Source organism: Schistocerca nitens, chromosome 12 (genome assembly GCF_023898315.1).
Source record: "Schistocerca nitens isolate TAMUIC-IGC-003100 chromosome 12, iqSchNite1.1, whole genome shotgun sequence".
NCBI lineage: Eukaryota > Metazoa > Arthropoda > Insecta > Orthoptera > Acrididae > Schistocerca > Schistocerca nitens.
Window position 1 is genome coordinate 38,490,237 of NC_064625.1, and position 23,493 is coordinate 38,513,729.

Sequence of the window (23,493 nt, forward strand, 5' to 3'; positions counted from 1 at the left end):
AGTCTGCCACTTGAGTTTGCTAAACATCTCCGTAACGCAATCACAGTTACCAAATAACCCTGTGACAAAACGCGCCACTCTTCTTTGGATCTTCTCTATCTCCTCCGTCAACCCGATCTGGTACGGATCCCACACTGATGAGCAATATTCAAGTATAGGTCAAACGAGTGTTTTGTAGGCCACCTCCTTTGTGAGCTGTAGTTATAGTCATTTCACAATATACTAACTTATTTTCAGTTTCTAAAGTTCTGTTTAATTATTGCTTAATCAGTTCACATTTTTAATCTCTTTGTTCGTTGTTCAAACAAATTTCGGGCTTGTAGCCGGTCGTCGTTCAATACTTCGCACGATATTTCAACTGGGCACCTGCCAGTCATCTTCAGGTGAGCCGTCGCAGACTGGCGATAACGTCCTCTGCTCCGCAATATATAGCGTACTGTAACTAATCTGCGCATGCGTCGAAGACTTGATAGTTGAACCAACACTGCCCGCCGGCAGCGCCCTCGCTGGTGGAATAGCGGAACTCAGTCACCCTCGGCGTTACTGTTTGCCACTGCCGTCGACGCACTCTGTTGTCTTCGATTTGAGCAAATCGTGGAGATGAACGGGATTCCATGCACTGTCCAGCTGGTAGCCGCTGTCACGGTTTAACAGATTTTCCGCCAGTCGTATTTCTACGGATTCTTTAATAATGGAGTCCCAGAAAGACATTGCTGTGGACAAAATCATCGTTTTCTCATACTCCATTGAATGTCCAGTAGAAATACAATGTTCAGCAATAGCGGACTTGCTTGGCTGCAAAAGGCGGGTGTAACGTTGATGTTCAGTGCAGCGTTCTTTCACGGTGCGTGTGGTTTGACCTATGTAAGCCATACCACTTTGGCACGGTATCTTGTAAATTCCGGCCTTTCATAGTAACAGATTGTCCTTAACTGATCCCACAAGGTCCGCAATCTTCGATGGTGGGCAGAAAACCACTTTTACCTGAAATTTTCAGAGGATTCTTGCTATTTTAAACGAAGTGTTGCCAACGAAAGGAAGAAAAGCTAAAGATTGTTCTGGCATGTTCTCCTCTTTATTCACTTCCTGCTTCTTAGTTTTAACGGTTAGTGCCCTGTTAATCTGCCGGATGGAATACCCATTTTCGCTGAATACTGTCCTCAGATTGGTGAGTTCTTGAGATAAGCTATCTAGATCTGAGACAGTATGAGCTCTATGAACAAGTGTTTTAAGCAAACTCATGGTTTGCGATGGGTGATGGCAACTCGATGCTTGCAGGTACAAATCAGTATGAGTGGGTTTCCGGTAAACTGAATGCCTTAGAGAACCATCATTCTTCCTTCGAACCAGGACATCCAAGAAAGGCAAACAACCATCTTTCTCTATTTCCATGGTGAACAGGATGTTGCTATGAATGGAGTTGAGGTGATGTAGAAACTCCATTAATTTATCTTCTCCATGAGGCCACACTATGAAAGTGTCATTCACATACAGTCAAAAAACTGTTGGCTGCAGGGCAGCTGATTCAAGCGCTCTCTCTTCAAAATCCTCCATAAAAAGGTTAGTGACCAAAGGAGACAGGGGGCTACCCATGGCGACACCATCAGTCTGTTCAAAATATTCTTGATTAAACATAAAATAGTTGAGGAAAGTGCGTGCCTGAACAAAGCAGTGATATCAACAGGAAACATGTTACCAATCAGTGTCAAAGAATCTGCAAGAGGAACTTTTGTAAAAAGTGAGACCACATCAAAACTTACTAGAAGATCTACATTGCTAAGACGAAGAGCCCCCAGTCTATTGATAAAATCAGCTGAGTTTTGTATGTGATGTGAGCACTTGCCTACGAAAGGTTTCAGTAAGGAAGCGAGATGTTTAGCTAAATCATATGTAGGAGCTCCAATGTTGCTCACTATTGGACGCAGAGGAAGACCCTCTTTATGAATCTTTGGAAGACCATACAGTCTTGGAGGTACACAACCATGTGGTTTTAACCTCTTGCTGGTCTCTTGCTGTAAGGAGGAGGAATTTAATAGTGCTGAAGTTTTTCGTTGCACACGTCCTGTAGGATCGTAATCAATCCTCCTATAGGTAGAGTCACTTAGCAGACCATACATCTTATCTTTATACACACCACGAGGTAACAAAACAGTTGCATTACCTTTGTCAGCTTTCAATACCACAAATTCACATCTTTGTTCGTTGTATTATGAGTTTTATTTTTCAGGATTTCTAGCAGGAAAGACGCAACACTGCGATGTGTTACTGATACAGCATTGACATGATTTTATTACTAATTTATGATGTTCATTCTTATTCATTGTATATGTAGAACCTGCAGTCATTCAGAAAAGAAGTCCGAGTTTTTCAACTCAGTCATACAGCGAATACCAAATTGTGATTTGCAAATTACATCTACTAAATTTCAATTTGTCCACATATTCTGTTGCACCATTCTGAACACCAGTGTGGGACCACAATCACGATTAAGATCATAAAATTCGGAAATACTTGAGTTAGTGGAGGTGGAAGGCAACTTACAGAACCAAACCAAAATTGGTAACTACTTTGCAAATCTCCAAACCACTGGGAATTGCATGGGAGAGGGTACTTCTCATTTTACCAGTGATTAGGGCTCTTTCCCCCGTTCACAGTTGAAGTGTTGGAAGAATGATTGCTTAAAAGTCTTTGTGCACACCATGAACAGTGTTACCTTATCTTTGTGGTTCTTGCAAGAAGACAAGGAGGTTGTTGTATATTTTTAGATTCATCACTTGAGGTTGGTTCTTGTAATTTTGTAAACAGGTTTTCTTGAGACAGTTTTATGTCTGTTTTCAAGAATCCGTCACTTCAGTTCTTTCCGCACCTTGGTGATGCTCTCCCATGGGTCAAACAAACCTGTTCTGCCCTTCTTTGAATGCATTCAATATCTCAAATTAGTGCTATTTTATACGTGCCCAACACACTTCGTGATATTCGAAGATGGGTCACATGAGTATTTAGTAACCTATCTCCTTCGTAGACTTTTTCCATCTCCCTATCAAAAAACTGAAACCTGCCACCTGCCTTACATATGAGTGAAGCTATGTGATCATTGCATTTGATATCCCTACAAATCGTTATTGTGTGGTATAGTACGAGATGAGTCCTTCCCTCTTGAATCATTGATATTGTAGACATTTTTTCATTTCGTGAATTGCATTGTTTTACATTTCTGTACATTTAAAGGGCATCGCCAATCTTTGCACCACTTTGTAATCTTATGAAGATCTGACTGAATAGTTATAAAGCTTCTTTCAGACAGTACTTCATTATAGCACTCACAACATCTGTATATCTTTTTTTCTTTGGGAAAAAACTTAGAAATTCTCAGAATGTAATCATATGTCCAAGTTAATTTGTGATGTGTGCTTGTTCTACATCATTGTGATCTGTCATTCATAATAATCTGTGGAACATAAAACTAACTGCCAGGTGCCCATAATGACCACTGCAGTGCGGACACAGACAGTTGTCACTAGCTAGCAGTAACCGTTAGCTATGATACGATGATGTAGAGCAGTTGCCTTTAGGAAATCTTGTGACATACACAAAATGTGATCCAGTGGCTGACTCGAGGGCCATATCTTGTTGAAATACTGAGTGAAAATCAAACTGACAAGTCAGGTGGCTAGCTGATGAATGTCTTGCCGCTGTCACGATGCCAGACCTCTGTTCGTGCCCACAGGCTGCTTCGGGTCTCAGCGGCGCATATCCCGGAGGCGGTGCACTTCCACCCGCAGACGCTCACCAAGCGGCAGACGTTCGTCCGTGTCTGTGTCAAGCTGCTGACCAACTGCGCCGGCCGGCACAAGGCCCTCCTCTTGCGCAGAGAAAAGGACTTCCGAGCTGCCATTGGGAACATCCTGGAGGACATAGAGTGTGTCGTCAGTGCCAGTAAGTCCCAGCCTTTATCTGAGTTACTAGTTTCTTTAGATCACAAGCATTTAAAACGTCAATTTTTGAAGTAATGATGGCATATGCCACCCGGGAGTATTAAAGGTTTTGAGAATGGTTTCATTGTTGTCCACCAACAGATAGCATAGTAGCATAGCTACCAGAGTGTCACCTGTGTCTATTCTTTGATAGGGAATGCTTACAGCCAGAAGGCTCAGTGTGGTGTAAATGTGTGAAGCAAGCAGGCAAGCATGCCACCCACAGGGACACACTTGTGCTTCTTACAGCCACCTGTGCAAATTTGAAAGGAGTCACATTGTGGCCCTGCAAGTGACTTGGAGAACTGCCACTCACGTTAGATGTGCTGTGTCAGTTGTGCAATGATGCTGGTATCAGTGGTCACGTGACCAGTCTCACACCTACAAATGAGGTTCTGGATGTCCAAGCAGCACCGATGCCTGTCAGTATCACTGTATTGTAATGTAAGACAGTGGTGGCAGATGCAGCTACCACAGTAGAGAGCTTGTGAGCCCAGACATGTCAACACCAACTGTTGTGAACTGGTTATTCGGGCACGTACACACCTCTAGCCCATCTTCCACTCGCGCCACGGCATCAATGTGCACAGCTCGACTGGTGCCGTCAGAGGATCACATGGAAGATGGAATAGAGCGCTGTGGTCTTCAGTGACGGAAGTGTAGTTTCCCTGCGTGTGGCAGATGGTCGTTTGCTTTTATGACATAGACCTGGTGAGTGCTGTTTTTAGAGTGCATTCATCCAAACACACTGTGCTCACCCCAGTCCTTATGGTCAGGGGGGGCAATAAGCTACAACTCTCATTCACCTTTGGTGTTTCTGGAGGGGATGCTAACCAGAGCTTAGTATGTGCAAAATGTTGTTAGGCCCACAACAGGAAGATCATGTGTTGTCCAACAGGATAATGCTCACCCACACACTGCCTGTGAACAAAATCAATGTGCTCTGCAAGATGTGCAGCAGCTTCCCTGGCTAGCAAGTCAGTGGTGGCAGATACAGCTACCACAGTATAGAGACTTGTCTCCAATCGAGCACATGTGGGATATGATAGGATGAGAAATGACTCGTGTGACTCATTAAGCAACAACCCTTATGGAACTACATGAATAGGACGTGGTGGTATAACGTATCCCAGGACAGTATTTACCATCTGTTTGATCAACTGGAGGCCAGGATCAGTGCATGCTTTGCCGCCCATGGAGGCTACACCGTGTACTAATTGGATGTTTCAGCATGGATTGATACCTGGTACCTGATACCTGGTACCTCAGAACTGCTTGCACTATTGCTCCTATTGCTCTGTAAATGTAATCATTTAATATACTCCATATGCACTTCTGCAACAATAAATCTTGAGTTAGCTGGAAACCTCTAAAATGGTGTACTTTCTTTCCAGCAGTGTAGAATCGTACAAGTGTCATTCAGCAAGTCCTTAGAAAACAAGTTGTTTTGGGGTATATACTTATTAACATAATCTTCTTTTAACTCTATACACTTTTCAAGTGTTGCTGCAACTTTTTTAAATATTCTAAAAAGTAAGATTTTGGAAGGTATGCAAAATATACAACTAGTTGGATGATGACTGCCTCGTTCGATGATGAATCGTCGTCTGCCAAACCATTTTTTCAAGTTTGCAAATAAAAGAAAATTACTAGGGGCTAAATCTGGTGAGTACAGTGGGTGTTGCAGTGATTGAAACTTGAGTTTCATAATTTTGGCCATCAAAATTGTGCAGGCATTCATCCATGCATTGTCATGTTGGAAGAGGATCTTGTCATGTCACTGCCAGATACCACATTTGCTAGGTGGTAGCCTTTAAATCGGCCGTGGTCCATTAGTATACGTCGGACCCGCGTGTCGCCACTATCAGTGATTGCAGACCAAGCGCCGCCACACGGCAGGTCCAGAGAGACTCCCTAGCACTCGCCCCAGTTGTACAGCCGACTTTGCTAGCGATGGTTCACTGTCTACATACGCTCTCATTTGCAGAGACGACAGTTTAGCATAGCCTTCACTATGTCATTTGCTACAACCTAGCAAGGCGCCATATTCAGTTACTATAACTCTGAACAGATAATATTGTGAATCATGTACTGTCAAGAGCGACGTTCATCATTAATGGATTAATGTTAAGTATCAAAGTAATTGTGTCCGCTTTCTGACTTCTCATTCCTCTTCATGTTCCAGACCTCATGTCAGTATAGTTCTTCCCTCTTCACGCCAGCCTGCGTGAGCTAAAACGCATGCATTTTGGCCTCCTCTAGTAACACGGTGTTGGCTCTTCAGCCAACACAACAGATCTTTTCCTTTCTCAAAGGAGGACGTTTTTCTTTGATTTCTTTGTTCAGCCAGTCCAGTAATGATGCATAATACTCTATAGTAGTTGTTTTTCCCTTTTAAGCAATTGACATAGATAATTCTGCATGCATCCCAAAAAACTGTAACCATTACCTTACTGGCCAATTTCACCATCTTCGACTTCTTTGGAGCCTTTTTGCCTTCAAAAATCCACCATTTGGATTGTTCCTTAGTCTCTGGAGTGCAGTAATGTAGTTATGTTTTGTCCACAGTTACATACTGATGCAGAAAACCAGTAGGATTATGACAGAAAAGTGCTAAAACCTCAGCATTGAACACACTGTTGCATTTATTCCCCTCTGATAGCAACAGCAGCATCCATCTTGCCAAGATTTTTTTTTTCACACACAGTTTTTCATACAAACTGAAAAAGTATTCATTCCATTATGGCCATGGTGTCAACTATTTCATGCACTTTGATTCGTCAGTCAGTCAAAACCATATTGTAAACAGTTGCAAACATGGGAGCAGATGTACCCTGAACCTCATCCATCTTAGTTTTTAACCTCTTTAGGTATTAATATTTTTAAAGAGAAGTGTTCACTCAGCACACAAAACTCACTTTTTCCCTTGTTGCAAAATAAACACGAGCTTGTTGTGTCAATCAACTGGGACAGTGAAGCAACTTGATCTTGGATACATCTCAACTTTACCTGTCATCTGGCAACAGATGATACTTACTACTAGCCAACTATTATGATACTACATCTGCATCTACATCTACATTCTGCAAGTCCGCAGCTTGTGGTCTCGTGGTTGCATTCTCACTTTATGGGGTCCCAGGTCCGATTCCTGGCGGGGTCAGGAATTTTCACCTGCCTCAAGATGACTGGGTGTTTGTGTTGTCCTCATCATTTCTTCGTCGTTCATGGAAGTGGTGAGGTTGGACTGAGCAAAGGTTGGGCATTTGTACGGGCACTGACAACTGCGCAGTTGAGTGCCCCACAAACCAATCATCATCATACTCTCTGTAAATCACAGTACAACTTATTTGGGTTTCTTCCCATTCCATTCATGTATGGAGCATGGGGAGAGTGACTGTTTAAATGCCTCCATCTATGCTGTAATTAATCTAATCTTAAACTCACAATTCCTACATTAATGGTAAATAGGGAGTTGTAGTCATTATTTAAAGCTGGTTCTAGAAAATTTGTAAGTAGCTTTCTCAGATCAGTTTACATATATCTTCAGGAGTCTGCTGTTTCAGTTTCTGTGTGACACTCACCCATAGATCAAATAAACCTGTGTCCATTCATGCTCCCCATCTCTGTATAAATTCAGTTTCTCCTGTTAGTCCTGTCTGCTACAGATCACACATACTTGATCAGTATTCTAGGATGGGTTGTACGAGTGATTTGTAAGCCATTTCCTTTGTAGACTGATTGCATTTCCCCAGTATTCTACCAATAAATCAAAGTTTGCTGCCTGTTTTACACATGACTGGCCATTAGCGATCAATTCCTTCCACCTCCCTTCAGAATGTAACACCCAGGCCTTTGAATGAGATAGCTGATTCCAGCTGTGGCCCTTTGATTTTATTGTCAAAGGATACTACTTTTTTGTTGTGTGAAGGGCACAGTTTTACATTTCTGAACATTTAAAGCAAGTTACCAGTCTTCACACCACTTTGAAACCTTACCAAGAGCTGACTGAATATTAATGCATCTTCTTTCAGACTGTAGTACTTCGTTATAGGTAACTGCATCATCTGCAGAAAGCCTGAAGTTACTATTAATATTGTTTGCAAGGTAATTAATATACAACATAAACAAAAAGGATCTCAACACTCTTCCCTGGGTGCACACAGAGTTACTTCTACATTTGACAACGACTCTCCACCCGAGATAACATGCTGTGTCCTCCCTACCAAAATTCCTCAGTACAGTCACAAATGTAACTTGATACACCATATGATCGTACTTTTGACGATGAGCATAGGTGTGTTACTGTGTCAAATGTTTTCCAGTAATCAAGAAATACTGCATCTACCTGACTGCCTTGATACAAAACTTTCAGTGTTTTACGTGACAACAGTGTGAGTTAGGTTTAACATGATTGATGTTTCCAGAATTCATGCTAGTTGGCATAGAGGAGGTCATTCTGTTTGAGATAGTTCATTATATTTGAGCTCGGAATATGTTAGAAGGTTCTACAACAAATTGATGTCAAGGATATTGGACAGTAGTTTTGTGGATAACTTCTATCACCCTGCTTGTAAATGGGTGTGACCTATGCTTTCTTCCAACTACTGGGCACAATTTTTTTTGTACAAGAGGAGCTAACTCAGCCGCAAATTCAGTATAGAACCTGATAGGAATTTCATGGGCCCTGAAGCTTTGTTTAGTTTTTAATTTCATCTGTTCTCAACATCAGTGACAAACACTCATGTTTTCAGTGGTGCAAGGATTAAATAGGGGCAGTTCTCGTGTTTTCTTTTGTGAAGGAATGTTTAAAAATGGAGTTCAGCATATTGCTTTCACTTTTTTACCCACAATTTCAGTTCCAGTCTCATTTGTGAGTGACTGGACACAAACTGTGGTGGCAGTAGCAGCCGTTACATATGACTGGAATTTCTGTTTTGTGAAATATCATTTGACAATATTCTGCCAAAACTTTGCTGGATGAGACTAAAAGAATCTGTAAACTATGGTAAATGGCAGGCTCAATAATTCAACTGGCTTCAAAAGAAACAGCTACTCTGACAAAGAGATAAATAGAGCACTACTGCCTAAAAAGATCTAGAACTCCTGGTGAAAAAGAATCAAATAAATGGAAAGTTTTCCTCACATTGGTAAAAACAGTTGCAGTGCTTGGAAGACATGATATTCACGCAATGTTCAAACTGACAAGAAAGGTGCATGATTATGCGAATGCTGCGAGGGTCTGTCCTGCTTACAGTCTATTTTGTGCGCAATAGGCTATAGTCAGATTGTGAAATTACCAGTAGCCCACTACTGACTTATTGGAACATCGTATGACAAAGTATGCTGCATAATCATATTTTCTGAGGTATTTCATCGTGAGAATGTCAAAATAGATCAATAGTTACTGGAATCATAAGGAACTATTAATACTACACTGTATAGTTATTCCAAGCCACATATTCGATCCGATCTATTGTAGGTGAATGTGCACTTGGATGACTGTGAGTCAGAAAGGTGCCATTAAATTACACCACTGAGGCATCATCATGGCGGTTTCTTGGGGATATTGATAACCACAGTACACTATTGACATGTGATTGTTGGCAAAAGGTGTGCTATATGCACTGATATCTCTGCTGACAAGAAGTCTCAAAATTGATCATGGAATTAATAATAATAATAAAAAAGAAAAAAAAAGAAAAGCTTACAAAACAATCCTTGCATTCTGAGTTTATTTATTGTTATTGTAATGAACAGCTGTGTTCCCATCAACTATTTTAGGTAGTCAAAATCTGTAATAATTTGTCTAAAATTTTATGTATGAAAATGATTAATTTTTCTTACTGATACCACACCTCAACGTAAAATGAAGAGGCAATACCCATTGAAATTAATTACTGTACCTTAGATGTATTATGCAGTCCTGTCCAAACCTACTCGACCCTAACTCACTTGCACTTGTCCACCCACAGGTGTGCCATCCCCGCAGCAAGTAGCAGAGTGCGGCTTCCTGCTGTCGGAGGTGGTGCCGCTGGCTGCACAGCCCCAGTCGCTGGCGCCGCTCGCCCTGAGCGAACTCTGCAGCTGGCTGGCGAGCCGCGACGGCCGCAGCTGCGTGCTGCGTTCGCTGCTCAAGGTAGCCGCGCCGACCCTGGCGTCGAGCCCGCAGGCCCTGGGCGCCGTGCTCGAGGCAGCACTCGAGGCGTTCTTCCGCATGCCCGAGCCGGAGGACCATCAGGGCGGACTAGGTAAGGAATCGATAAGCCGCAGCATAGATCCATATTGTCAGTGGGTAATTTTGTAAGACTACAGCTTTGCCAAAGACCAACTACTGTTATGAAAGTGATGGATGAACTGAAAACAGCCACGGATAAACAGCAGCTGACTATTATGTGTTTTGGATTGTAGCAAAGCTTTTGACAATCTACTTGCTAAACCCACAAGCCAAATTTTTTCTTGAAGTGCTATACAGTGGTTCCACTCGTACTTTACATCTCACCAACAGTGTGTAATGATGGGAACAAAAAGGTCTCTATGGAGGGATGCAGTATCAGAGGTTCCATAGGGCCAAGTAATGTGCCCATTACTCTTATTATTGTATGTTAATGTGTCAGCTATTCTCTCCCACTACAAATATCATGTATACAATGACAACATTCAGTTATATCTGAGTACAAATCCAACAAACATGTGCACAGACATCCAGCTAGTAAATGCCGATTTACTTGCCCTATCAGTGTGGGTGCAGAGCATAGGTTTAAAACTTAACCCATCTAAAGCACAAGCAATCACAGTTGCTCACAAAAGACTTATTACCCCACAGTTCAGAAACACCCTTCCACCATTAATCCTAAATGGCACAGAACTAACCTTTTCTTCTTCTGCAAAGAACTTGGGGATAATTCTGACCATTATTTAGACTCAACTGAACACACAGCTGCAGTTGGTAAGAAAGTATCTCCTTTGGAGCTTAAAAACAAAGACTCTAATACTCACCATACTTGACTTTCATACGAAAACTCGAGCAGTATGGAACTGACAATGAATGATTATATATGATACATTTGTGATGTGTGAGGTCTTTTCAAACAGTTCTGAACTTTGACCACAAAATTTTTATACGCTTACCTTTTACTTATTGTGCATGATCTCCTTTGAAAGACTCTCCTCCACAGTTGATACACTGCTCCCAACACCATTTCCACTTCTGGAAGTGGTCTAGGTACGTCTCTTGCTGGATCACGTGAAGCACCATCTGCAAATTTTCTTTTATCTTGCCTATTGTTGCAAATCTTAATCCTTTCAATGAGGTTTTCAACTTTGGAAATAAAAAAAGCTGCAGGGGCCAGGTCTGGAGAGTACAGAGACTGAGGCAGCACAGTGATTTAGTTTTTGGAGCAATAGTCACACACCAACAGGGATGAATGTGTGGCCACATTATTGTGATGCAAGAGCCATGAACTGTCTCACGACATTTCAGGTATCTCAACAGGCACGGCTAGTACCATTGATTAACAGTTTACCGAGTGGGCTGATTAGCACACTGGACTTGCATTCAGGAGGATGACGGTTCAATCCCGTGTCTGACCGTCCTGATTTAGTTTTACGTCATATCCCTAAACCGATTCAGGCAAATGGTGGTTCCTTCTCCAGGGCACGGCCGACTTCCTTCCCATCTTTTCCTAATCCGATGAGACCAATGACCTCGCTGTTTGGTCTCTTCCCCCATATCAACCCAACCAACCATTAACAGTTTGTGCCTGTGGCACAAATTCATGATGAATTAATCCTTCAAAATAAAAGAAAACTATCAGCATGGTTCTGATATTTGATCTGACCTGACTTGACATTTTTTTTTATTCGTGTAAGGGACATCTCATTCTCATTTTCATGATTCAACAGCTCTTCACAGAATTCGAGGCGAAGGTCTTTCAGGTCTTGACTTGAGCCATGGGACGAACTTGGCAGCAACACAATGTATCCTAAGATGCTGTGTCAGCATTTCATGACTTGATCCAACTGAAATGTTACATTCTTCTGCAGTCTTTCTGACACTCAATGTTTGATTGGCACACACAATTTATTTGACATTTCTGACATGGGTGTTATAGGTGGACGTCAAAGGGTGTCCTGAACAAGGGTTATCTTTGATTTCATCTGGCCATTTTTAAACCGTGTGAACCATTTGTAACATGGAGTACAGCTTAAGCACTCATCACAGAAGGCTTCCAGCACCATTTTGTGTGTCTGTAAAGGTTTTCTTGAATTTCATGCAAAATTTAATGCAGACGCATTGCTTCTTTACGTCATGTTGTGTACATAGTTCCGCGTAGTCAGTGCGGACACAACTTTCCCACTAGAGCGCACCCCGCTAAGCACAACAGCGCAGGCGCAGCGCTCGTCCGTCTCCTCTCTACGAGATGGCGGTGCCATAAAGACGGGTCAAATTCTGCTTCCGCCGATCCGCGTATTAATATGTAACGCAGCCAATGAGATTGCTGCTAACATAGAACCTTTTCTCCTCGCGGATCACACTCGCACAGTGATACATGAACGCACGAGGTATTATAACGAGTGTACAGACCTCCGATTAGTCTGTCTGCATTAGTCTGTACCAGTCTACATTAGTCTGTACCGGTCTGTAGTCAAGTTTCAGTCTGCGCCTAATAAGATTATCATCTTTCTGTACATAGCCATGAAGAGAAATGTATAGACATTTTGTCAAGTATCAGAGCTATGTGAGAATAACATTAACATACCAAGACCAAAGGAACTTCAGATTGTTCATTGTAAACAGCATCCAGAATCAAGTTACGTAATATCTATGCCTTTTTATTATTTTAATAAATGTGTGTGAAAATTAATCAAGTTCTGTTTAAAGTTGGTCACCGTCAATGTGCTACTCTAAGCATGCAAGTGGCATTTCTATCATCTGACCTAACAGCTGAAGATAAACACGCCACGATAAGACCACGAGACATATTGCTGACACTCGCCTACTTCGTTAGAGCGACAAGTCAAATAATCTGATGGTGTGTGTACCGAAGGTCTTACAGTACGCACACCACACCTCAGCTATCTTGAAATTTGAAAACTGTGCGACACAACTTTCTACTCAAAACAGAACTGACCAATAACAGACATAAGACAATGAAACTTCTGACAGTTGCACATTAAACACAGTTGTGTGCAAGGATGCCAAATGCATTTCATTCCAACACTACTGCTGTAAAATTACGAATGTTCCGGAGGTTTTTGAACAGATCTCGTGTGCTTTTTCAACCATATCACTCCAGTTTCAATATAGAATTATACAGCCAACCAGTTACACAAAATTGGTAGGTATATTGACCTAGGTTTCAATACCTACTAGGGGTGTCTTCATCAGAATGAAATTTTGATAAATTGTAAAATTATGTTGCTAAAAAGGAGTATCAGAATTTAGAGCAGCTGTCAAGTGAAAAGTGAAATAAAACATTCTAGACTTTGACACATGTGCCAAGCTTGGAACATCATAGACTCAAGAGGCTTCGTAGTTTACATGGTGTGTCGCATCTACAGTAAATGGATAGAAATGACTGAGCCAGGTGAAGCACTGTGCAAATACAAAAATAGAATAAGAAGCGAGGGTAATCCTGAGGATATAATGGATAAAATCTACAACTTTTCTAGAAATAAAAATATTCCTTAATGGCTGTAGTATGTCCTAATCAGTTATTTGCATTCAGATATTCCTCCTTCAGTGTTTTATAAATAGCTTCACACATTCCTGGTATTATTTTCATCAATGTGCACTGTGGCATTTGAGTGCTATACTGTAAACTAGAGTAGTTTTCTCGTGTTGCTAGAAATCACAGTGTTATTGTAAGTCTGTTTTTTGCGAATATAGCATTTCTGAGGCGAGTGTTCCGCTTTGTAATATGAGAAGGCTCTTTCTTGAGCAGATATTGGAACGTATTCTCGTCCATTCACAAGTAATTTTCATATGCCTTTATGTCCTCAACTTGCAACTTCTGTAACAGATTATGTTGGATGTTTTTAGCATGTTGCTGTCAAACCCATGGCTTCGGCTAGGTATGTTTCCTTTTTCTTTTCCTCTGCTCCTGTTCCAAATGTAAATACAATGCATTTGTGGTACGTGCAACTGAAAAGCACAGGACAGAATTTTCTTTGGCCATTCAAAAGGAACTCTTGATGTCAAAGAAAATTTGATGACAATGTAATACCCTATTTGCAGAATGCCATATACCTTTGTCGAAGAAAATATGATGAATATGTGATCACCTACACTCTGTGCAGCTTATTCTTGTCAGACCCCCCTCCCTCTCCCTACCACTTGTTGACAGAGTTCTAATATCCTGTTCTTTCATAACAGCTACTGTCACTATCATTTCAATCTTCTCCTCCTCCTTTACTCGTTCCACTTCTGATAATACTAAACATGGTTTTAAATGTTCTAGTCCAGGGGCGGGCAGGAATTCTGCATGTGTGCGGTGCACATGCACGTGTGCAGTTAACAGGTGTTCTGCGTGCACACAGGGGCAAGCTGGCCACCTGCTTCTCACCCCTCCCCACCATACCGTCTCTCCGCTTCTTCCTCTGTAATGCGTTTTGTTTCCTGGCCTGCTTTATTAAATGAAGGAATAAGGTTAGTAGGAGTGCTTGGCAGAAATCATGGTTTGAAAGAGTACCTATTACCTACAATACGTTTAATGTCTGGAACAGAATTTCTACATACAGACAAACGCAAACAGTTACGTAAATTTTCATTACTGATGTTTGCTCTTAACCGAGGCTTATTAATTTTCATAACAGAAAAAAATCTCTCACAAAAGTATGTCAAGCCCAACATTGACTATCTTCATGGCTTCACGATGGAGACGAGGAAACTCTTACTGTGGAAAGTCGTGGTAAAAATCTATTACACGTCTTGCCAAAAGGAACTTGTCTCTCAGACGAGAATTACACTGTAGATCTGTTAATTCCATTTGCAAACTGAGATGAATATCATCTACAGAAACCAGATTCTCTCTAGAACTATTCAAAACCTTGGGATAAGTATGAAATTTATTATAATGGCGTTCAATATTAAACTTCCGCTCTCCAGCGACAATACTGTCACACATTATACATTTCCAATTTTCACGTTTTTCCACAGAGAACAAATGATTCTCCCATTCCTTTTTAAAAGGTAGCAAATATCCAATTCTCCGTTTCCTTGATTCACTCTGCATTTTCCGGTTATTGAAATACAACGTTCACTACGTAGTGGTCGCTTCACTTCAACGTCCGCAGCTTAGCCTGGTACTACACTGCCGCAACCTGCAGGCTGTCGACACTGTCCCGTTCGACGATTGCGCGCGAGCAGCACACGTGCAGCGCTGTGTGCTCATGAGCCGCGTGCAGCGTTTGCCCGCCCCTGTTCTAGTCTGATACATACAATTCTAAATGCCCTTTACTATTAAAACTATCACTTTTATTATTGTTATTGGTGTCCTATTATTATTATTGCAAACTGTTGTAATATCTTTTGTCTGTGTTGCTCCTGTCATTAAGGCCCTAATCTGGTCAGGCTAAATAAGCAATAAATAAATAAATATGCAGAAGAAATTATTAATACTTTTCAAAGAAGTCTTAAGTGGTTCTGTGAAAGATGTCTCTCCCTTAATTTTGAGAAAACGAACTACCTTCAGTTTTGCACAACAGGTCATACTGACAACTGATGTAGCTCATGAACATGTGTCAGTAAATAGGATAGAATGCTCTAAATTTTGGGTACCCATGTTGATGAAAACTTGAATTGACAGAAGCATATTAGTGAGCTACTCAAACAATTATTTTCAGCTACTTTTTCTCTTTGTATAATTGCTTGAAAACAAGCGAATCAACCCCCTAACATATTTTGCTGATTTTCACCTGGCGTGTTGTGTAATAATTTTGTGAGTTAACCATTACTTAGAAACAAAATATTGATTTTACAGAAGGGAGCAGTAAGATTAATATGCTGTGTTCACATGCAGGCATCTTGAAAGTTCTGCTTCAAAAAGTTGGGCATATATTTTTATCATTTCTTACAGTTTGTACATTTTGGCCGAAGTTTTAGAGACATACACTAAGGAAAAAATAATCAGAATGTGTAACTACATCATTGTAGCAGATGACTGTAATAAACCTAAAGGTAAATAAATTAATAGCTGCTGTCAGCAAGTTCTCAGATGGAACTGTTCTCCATTTTTTACTCACAGGGACTGAGACGGACCCGCGCCCGACGTGGCAGTGTGCGGTGTCGATGCTCTCGCCACCTGCACTGACACCGGCTCTGGAAGAGGCGTTGACCTCGGGCGGCCACGTGCTGACGCTGCACGCCCTGCTGCTCAAGAAGCTGCCCTCCTGCCGCGACATCCGCGAGGAGGCCGCCGTGCTCGCCAAGCTCACCGACTGGATGGGCGCCGTCAAGCCTGGGTATGTTGCATCCGCTGTGTTTGCTGATAGGGTAACAGAACTGGCTGTCCAGAAAATTACACCTGGGCTCATCACCACATGATGCAGTATTCATTTTCCAACCTCTTGTGACAGCCTCTTCACCTCAGGGTAGCACTTCCACTCAGTGTCCTCAGTTATTTGTTGGCTGCCTTCCCTTACAGTTTCTATCGTCCACAGCTCCCTCCACTACCACACAGCTCATCTCTGAAGTTTTAGCTTGTCCTGTAATCCTGTCCCTTCTTAACACTGTTCTCCACATATTTCTTCCCCGCTGATAGTATGGAAAATCATCTCATTTCTTATCTAATCAGTCCACGTAATTTTCAACATCATTATATACAGAGACAGGAAAAAATCATTTTATTTCCTGCCCAAGTTTGGTGTTTTTTCTGACAATTTTGGTTTGCCAAATTCCGTGCTCTCTTTGTCATCATGTCAAAGTTCATTATGTAGGAAATGAACTGTCAGTTACGATTAGACATGAACCTCAGACTTTTAACATTCAGTAACAATGAGTTACAAATATTAATAAACTGCCATCCTTAGATTTATTACATTTTTGTACAGCAAAATTACAGATTTTGCAATATCTTGTAAAAAATACCGATTTAGGGTTATTCCACTAAAAACGTCTAATTTTTCATTATTTTTCCCATTATATTTAGTGCTAGGAGACTTCTTTTGGCCAGAAATGACCTCGTTGCCTGTCCTCTTGCTTGCAAGGTAGCAGAACTACTTCACTTCATCTACTTTGTGGTTCCCAACTTTGATATTAGGTTTATCATTAATCTATGATAATGATGTAGGCCAAGGCAATGAATTAAAATTTGTACCAGCGTAGGTTTTGGCCTACATCATTATCATAAATAAAAGTGAGACTCAAAACATCTCAGGAATACAGACTATATATGATTTATCACTAATCTAATTTCTGTCGCTTGTTAGTACTTTCATCTTTCTTCAGTTTATTTTAAACCTTAATTCCAAGCAGTACATCCTGCTATTCTTCCTAGTATCCATTTGTTACAGCCAAATCATCAGCAAACCGTGTCATCGATGTTTTTCTAGCATGAATTTTAATATCTTTCCTGAATGTTTCTTTTATTTCTGTCATTGCTTCTTTGATGTACCTGTTGAACAGTGGGGGAGAGAGAGACTGCTTCCTTGTCACACATGCTTTGTAATCTGAGCACTTCATTCTTGGTCTTCCATTATTATTTCACTTATTATGAGAAGGAAAGTAGCTACTCACCATACAGCGGAGATGCTCCACTGAGTCGCAGATAGGCACAACAAAAAGAGTCTCGCAATTATAGCTTTCAGCCATTAAGGCCCTCGTCAATAATAAACAGACATGTGCACACGCGCTGCTCATCTTATGACAAGCTAATGGCATTATGGATGTGTGAGTTCTGCTTGTGGCTCCTGCCATTTGATGGCCACCCATTGAATTTGTTCCTTAACAGATGATGTAGTGTGATCTTTGTCACTTCCTGCAGTGTGTTTGTGTTAGCTAACAGTTCTGTGGACAATGTGTAGATCATTGAGCATTTTGCTATCTGCACAATACTTAACATTTTGTGTGCATTGGTTTTCATTGCAAACATATGTCTGCAATTTCTTAGAAATTCTAAAAAGATCTTGTATATCTGGGAAGGGGCAGTTCGACATACTTTGTAAAAGTGATAGTGAAGATGTGACTCCTCTTCATGTGTTAGATGGAGATTTTCACTCAAATTGAAGTATCGCCACTTAACTGGTATAAATGTTACTTATTTATGAAAACAGAGAAGCGTTCCATGTAAAACATATTGGTCACAAAACAAATCCTTTCCAGTAGTGCACCCATTAAGTAAAGAGGATTTGTGATCTAGACAAAAGACGTTTAGTTTTGCAATATCTTTTGTTGAGTTTACTGAAAACAGGAGTGTTAAGTTTTTCTTCTTCTTATGGAAAAATATCATGCTCGTTTTCATATAACTATATGTGTACTGGGAACATGTGACCCTCCACCACTGGATCAAGTTATGGCAGTGAAGTGGTATATATGTGCTAGCCAGATGTACAAAATCATCACAGTAAGATAGGTTGATGTGACAAAGAATGGAGTTACTATTTTTGGATGTGCCCATGACCATAACTTGAATGAATTTATCTGTTTTGTTGATGTATCAATGTGTACTTCCCTATTTTTTTACAAGGAATTGGTTTACTATTCAAGCAAGCTGTGTAACGTAGCTCAAGAACAGTGATCGAGGAAGGACCTAACCGGCAAGGACTAGAGGCCAATGTCATGTCTTGTCAGTGACAGTCGGTTTCAAACCTGAGAGGAATTGCTTCTGTCAGTGAATGCAGGTCCTTAATAAACAGTTCCCAGGTAAACATTGTGAAGGGAACAGCATGCTGCAGCCTCTGGAGTCTGGTACTCGGCAAAAGGCCATTGCACAAACCTGAACATAAAGCTGCATGTCAACAGTGGCCCAAACAATACACAAACTGAACAGTAGCTCACTGGAGCCACATGTCAGTGCTCTGATGGCCTAAAGATACTTTTAATCCACAATGTGTGGAGGGTGTAGTTCAGACTAGAGGTACTGAGATCACTGTGAACGTGAACCAGCATAATGGTTTCAAGGCTTTAGGTGACCAACTGTTGCCCATTATTCTATATCTTCAAGTGCTTTTCTTGATCCATGTTACACGGCTGTGAGTGGTACACCATTCCTTGTAGACACGTTGGGAAGTAAACGCTGATACTTCAACAAAACGGACAAACTCATTCAAGATGTGGTCATGAGCACATACAAAAATTACAGCTCCTTTCTGCCATTTTGTCACATCGACTCATCCTGCTGTGCCGATTTTGTACAACTGTCACTGAACAGAACGAGTGAAAGCACAGACCAGAGCAAGAGTGAAAAATAAAACTAGATTCACACAAATGGTGTGATCTTTGGCTTTATAAAGACTCACTCCAGGATATTACTTAACTTCGTTAATTTGTAGTAGTTTACAAATTTTATAGGTCTGAAAGTCATCTTTTATCAGCCAGTGATTTTGTCACTATATTTTATTTGTATATTACCAGTATTTATGCCTATGTAATGGGAATTCCAGGTTTATGACTATGGGATTCATTTTGTATATTAAAACTTAGTTATTCAAAATGTAGTAATTTTTAAGTAAGGATCCTTGCTCTTTAATATGGCTGTCAACACATCCAGAAAAATCAAGCTGTCGAAAGTATATGAACAGATGCCAGGAACTTACAATAATTTGGCTGTAATTGGCATTAAAAATTTGGACCGATTGAAATCTTTAATTAACAGTATCTTTTAAACTAATTAAGTTTGAGTTAGTGTAAATACTTAACTGGAAAGAAGAAAATTAGCTCTTTAATTTTTAAGTGGTCTTTCCTTCAAAATTAACTACTACCTAATACGATATTGCAGTGCCTGTGTTATTCAGACAACGATGCACTGCGGTGACCACAGCCATTATGAAACACACTAGATGCATTCACAATTGCAAATAATGCCTACCATCGGTTGTAGAATGGAATGATGACAGGGAAAATTTGGGCCGGACCAGGACTCGAACCCGGATTGCCCCCTTATCGCGAGCGGTTGCCTTACGATTTAGCTGTAAGTGCACAACTCACAGCCAGACCCAAACTTGGTTGGTTGACGACATATGGAAGTTTGGGTCTGGCCATGAGTTGCGCACGGATAGCCAAATGGTAAGGCGACCACTCGCAATAAGGGGGAAATCCGGGTTCGAGTCCGGGTCCGACACAAATTTTCATTGTCGTCATTCCATTCTACAGCTGATGGTAGCCATTATTTGGAATTGCAAATTCATCTAATGTACTACCTAATAAGATTTTTCTCTGTGGCTGGATGTATACAATTTTACACTTGCAATAACTTTTGATCGCCGTCATTTCTGACGAAACTAACTAGCTCACTGCAACCAGGACAACAAACTGAATGATATGAATAACAAAATTTTGCAGCGGAATTTTTTTCTACCATCCACCTTAATGTAGGAACTTGTCACACCAAAATTTTGAAGAGAGTTAGCGAAACTTTTGTATAGACATTAATACACGAAAAATAGGAGTGCATACAACGTAGGATGATGCATGTCAAGCTGCTTGGTCACTGCCTAGTTACCAACGAGTGGCTTCTGCTGGCTAGAAATTTGTGTACCCTCACCCAGTTACCTAACCTAGACGTGATGTTACACAGTATTACAAAAAGGTCTCTTGAGGATGACTAATTTTTGCTCCAACATGTTTATTTCGTGCAGAGAGAGTGTGGAGGCGAAGCTGGCACTGCTGTGGGGCCGCTGCCTGATGCTGGCACAGCGGCAGTGCGAATTCTCGGAGGACACGGAGGGTGCCATCTCCTGCCTCCGGACGCTCGTTTCGCGCCTCCTCGCCCTCGCCGAGGACCGAACTTGGGGCTCCACACTGCTGGGGGCTATCGGCCTGCGGAGGCCCGCCCCGGTCACTAACAAGTAAGTAACCCACTGACAGCACACTGTGCTACACTACAGATAGTGTCACACTGTCACAAGCTGCCCCTGTACAACTGTACTTGTACAGCAAAACAACAAGTTAAGTTGTGTTAGTTATGGTTTTGTGTGTATTAATTCATCTGTAATTGTGAAGAAGGCAAACCTACAATTATTGCATTTGAAGAAAGTTTTTGCCAGTGTTACCTGGACTATGCTCTTTAATACTCTTTAAGACTTTGAAGGTAGTGGGGTAAAATGCAGGGAGTGGAATGTTATTTGCAACTACTCCTCATGTTTTCCTACAGGGTGTGGACAAAAATATGGAAACAACACACTACTGTGCCTAATATGGTGTAGGAAAACTGTTGGCATTCAAAACAACTTGCTATTATCTCACAATGGATAAATATATCTATATCTACATGGATACTCTACGAATCACATTTAAGTAGCTGGCAGGTTCAACGAACCACCTTCACAATAATTCTCATTCTCGAACAGCGCATGGAAAAAACAAACACATATCTTTCAGACCGAGCTCTGATTTCCCTTGTTTTATTATTATGATCATTTCTCCGTATGCAAATAAGCATCAACAAAATATTTTTGCATTCAGAAGAAAAAGTTGGTGATTCAAATTTCGTAAAACCTTACCTTTTTGGTGTCCGACCCAAATACTGTATCATGTCAGTGACATCTCTCCCCTATTTCGTGATAATACAAAAGGTGCTGCTCTCCAATGAACTTTCTCAATGTATTCCATTAATCCTATCGGATAAGGATTCCAGACTGCACAGCAGTACTCCAAAAGGGAACGGATAAGTGTAGCGTAGTTAGGGCATTCTGTTTAATAAATCTGTTACATTTTCTAAGTGTTCTACCAATAGCAGTCATTGGTTTGCCTTCCCCACAGTGTTTTCTGTATGTTCTTTTCAATTTAACTTGATCGTAATCACAATTCCTAGATATTTAGTTAAATTTACGGCCTTTAGATTTGATTGATTTATCGTGCAACTGAAGTTTCACAGATTCCTTTTAGCACTCATGTGGACGACCTCACACTTTTCATTATTTAGGGTCAATTGCCAATTTTTGCACAATACAGATATCTTTTCAAAATCGTTTTGCAGTTTTTTTTATCTTCTGATGACTTCACTAGACAATAAACAACAGCATCATCTGCAAACAACCTAAGATGCCAGCTCAGATTGTCTTAAATTATTTATATAGATACAGAACAGCAGAGGACCTGTAATGCTACCTTGGGGACTGCAAGAAATTTCTTCTGTTTTACTTGAAGACTTTCCATCACTTACTATGAACTGTGACCTTTCTGACAGGAAATCATGAATTTCAGTTACGTGACTGAGATGATATTCCGTAAGCACGCAGTTCCACTAAAAGCTGCATGTGTGGTACAGTGTCAAAAGCCTTCTGGAAATTTAGAAATATGGAATCAATTTGAAATCTCTTGTCAGTAGCGCACAACACTTCTTGTGCGTAAAGTGCTAGTTGTGTCAGAAGAATGATGTTTTCTAAATCCGTGTTGACTGTGCATCAGTAGACTGTTCTCTTCGAGGTAATTCATAATGTTCGAATGCAATATATGTTCCGGAAACCTGCTGCATCGATGCTGATAATATGGGCCTGTAATTTAGTGGATTATTCCTAGTGCCCTTCTTGGATATTGGTGTGACCTGTGCAACTTTCCAGTCTTCGGGTACAGATCTTTCGTCGAGCGAATGACTGTTAAGTACGGAGCAATTGCATCGGCATACTCTGAAAGGACCCTAATTGGAATACAGTCTGCACCAGAAGACTTGCTTTTATTAAGTGATGTAAGTTGCTTCACTAATTTGAGGATATCTACTTCTGTCATTTTTGGTGAAGGAAGTTCGGAAGACTGTGTTTAGTAACTCTGCTTTAGCTTTATAGTTCATGTATCGTTTTCAGCAATATTTTGTACCATTCTTTTTGTAATGTAGTGGCAGTTTCAGGTAACTATGATAATAATCGTCCACACTTATCTCCAAAGTAAACCACAAAGGCTTGATTATACTGAGACCTGATCCCTGTGTGGGTGAGGAGAGATGAGACAGTTTACTCTTGAGCTCACAGAACCAGTCCTGTGCTATGCGAGCTGTGTGAACAGGGGCTCTGTCATCTTGGAATACAGGATCACCATTGGGGAACAAACACTGTACCATGGGATGCACCTGATCAGCCAGAACAGTCAAATAATCTTTGGCATTAATGTGTCCTTGCATAGTAACCATTAAATCTATGGAATTCCTTACTACAGCTGCCCAAATCATGACTGTGTGCCTGCTTCTTTTTTACTCTTGAGATGTAAATTTCGCCAGAATTTGGAAACTGTGTGCAGCAAGACTCATCTGATCTAATGACTTTCTTCCATTGCTCCATGGTCCTAGTTTCATGCCTCAGCACCGTGTTTGCCTGCTGTGGGAAATCAGTTAAGGCAAATGCTGGGATGGTTCCTTCAGAAGAGCACAGC

The 23,493-nt window shown here is 40.9% G+C and overlaps 1 protein-coding gene across 1 annotated transcript in view; it reads left to right on the forward strand.

The window, feature by feature from the left end:
- LOC126214892 (ectopic P granules protein 5 homolog) overlaps positions 1–23,493 on the forward strand; it is a 388,516-nt gene that overhangs the window by 308,460 nt on the left and 56,563 nt on the right. Inside the window, exons 35-38 of the mRNA XM_049941536.1 lie at positions 3,728–3,936; positions 9,947–10,222; positions 16,220–16,436; positions 20,769–20,978. Coding sequence (XP_049797493.1) covers positions 3,728–3,936; positions 9,947–10,222; positions 16,220–16,436; positions 20,769–20,978 — 912 coding nt within the window. The remainder of the gene's footprint in view (positions 1–3,727; positions 3,937–9,946; positions 10,223–16,219; positions 16,437–20,768; positions 20,979–23,493) is intronic.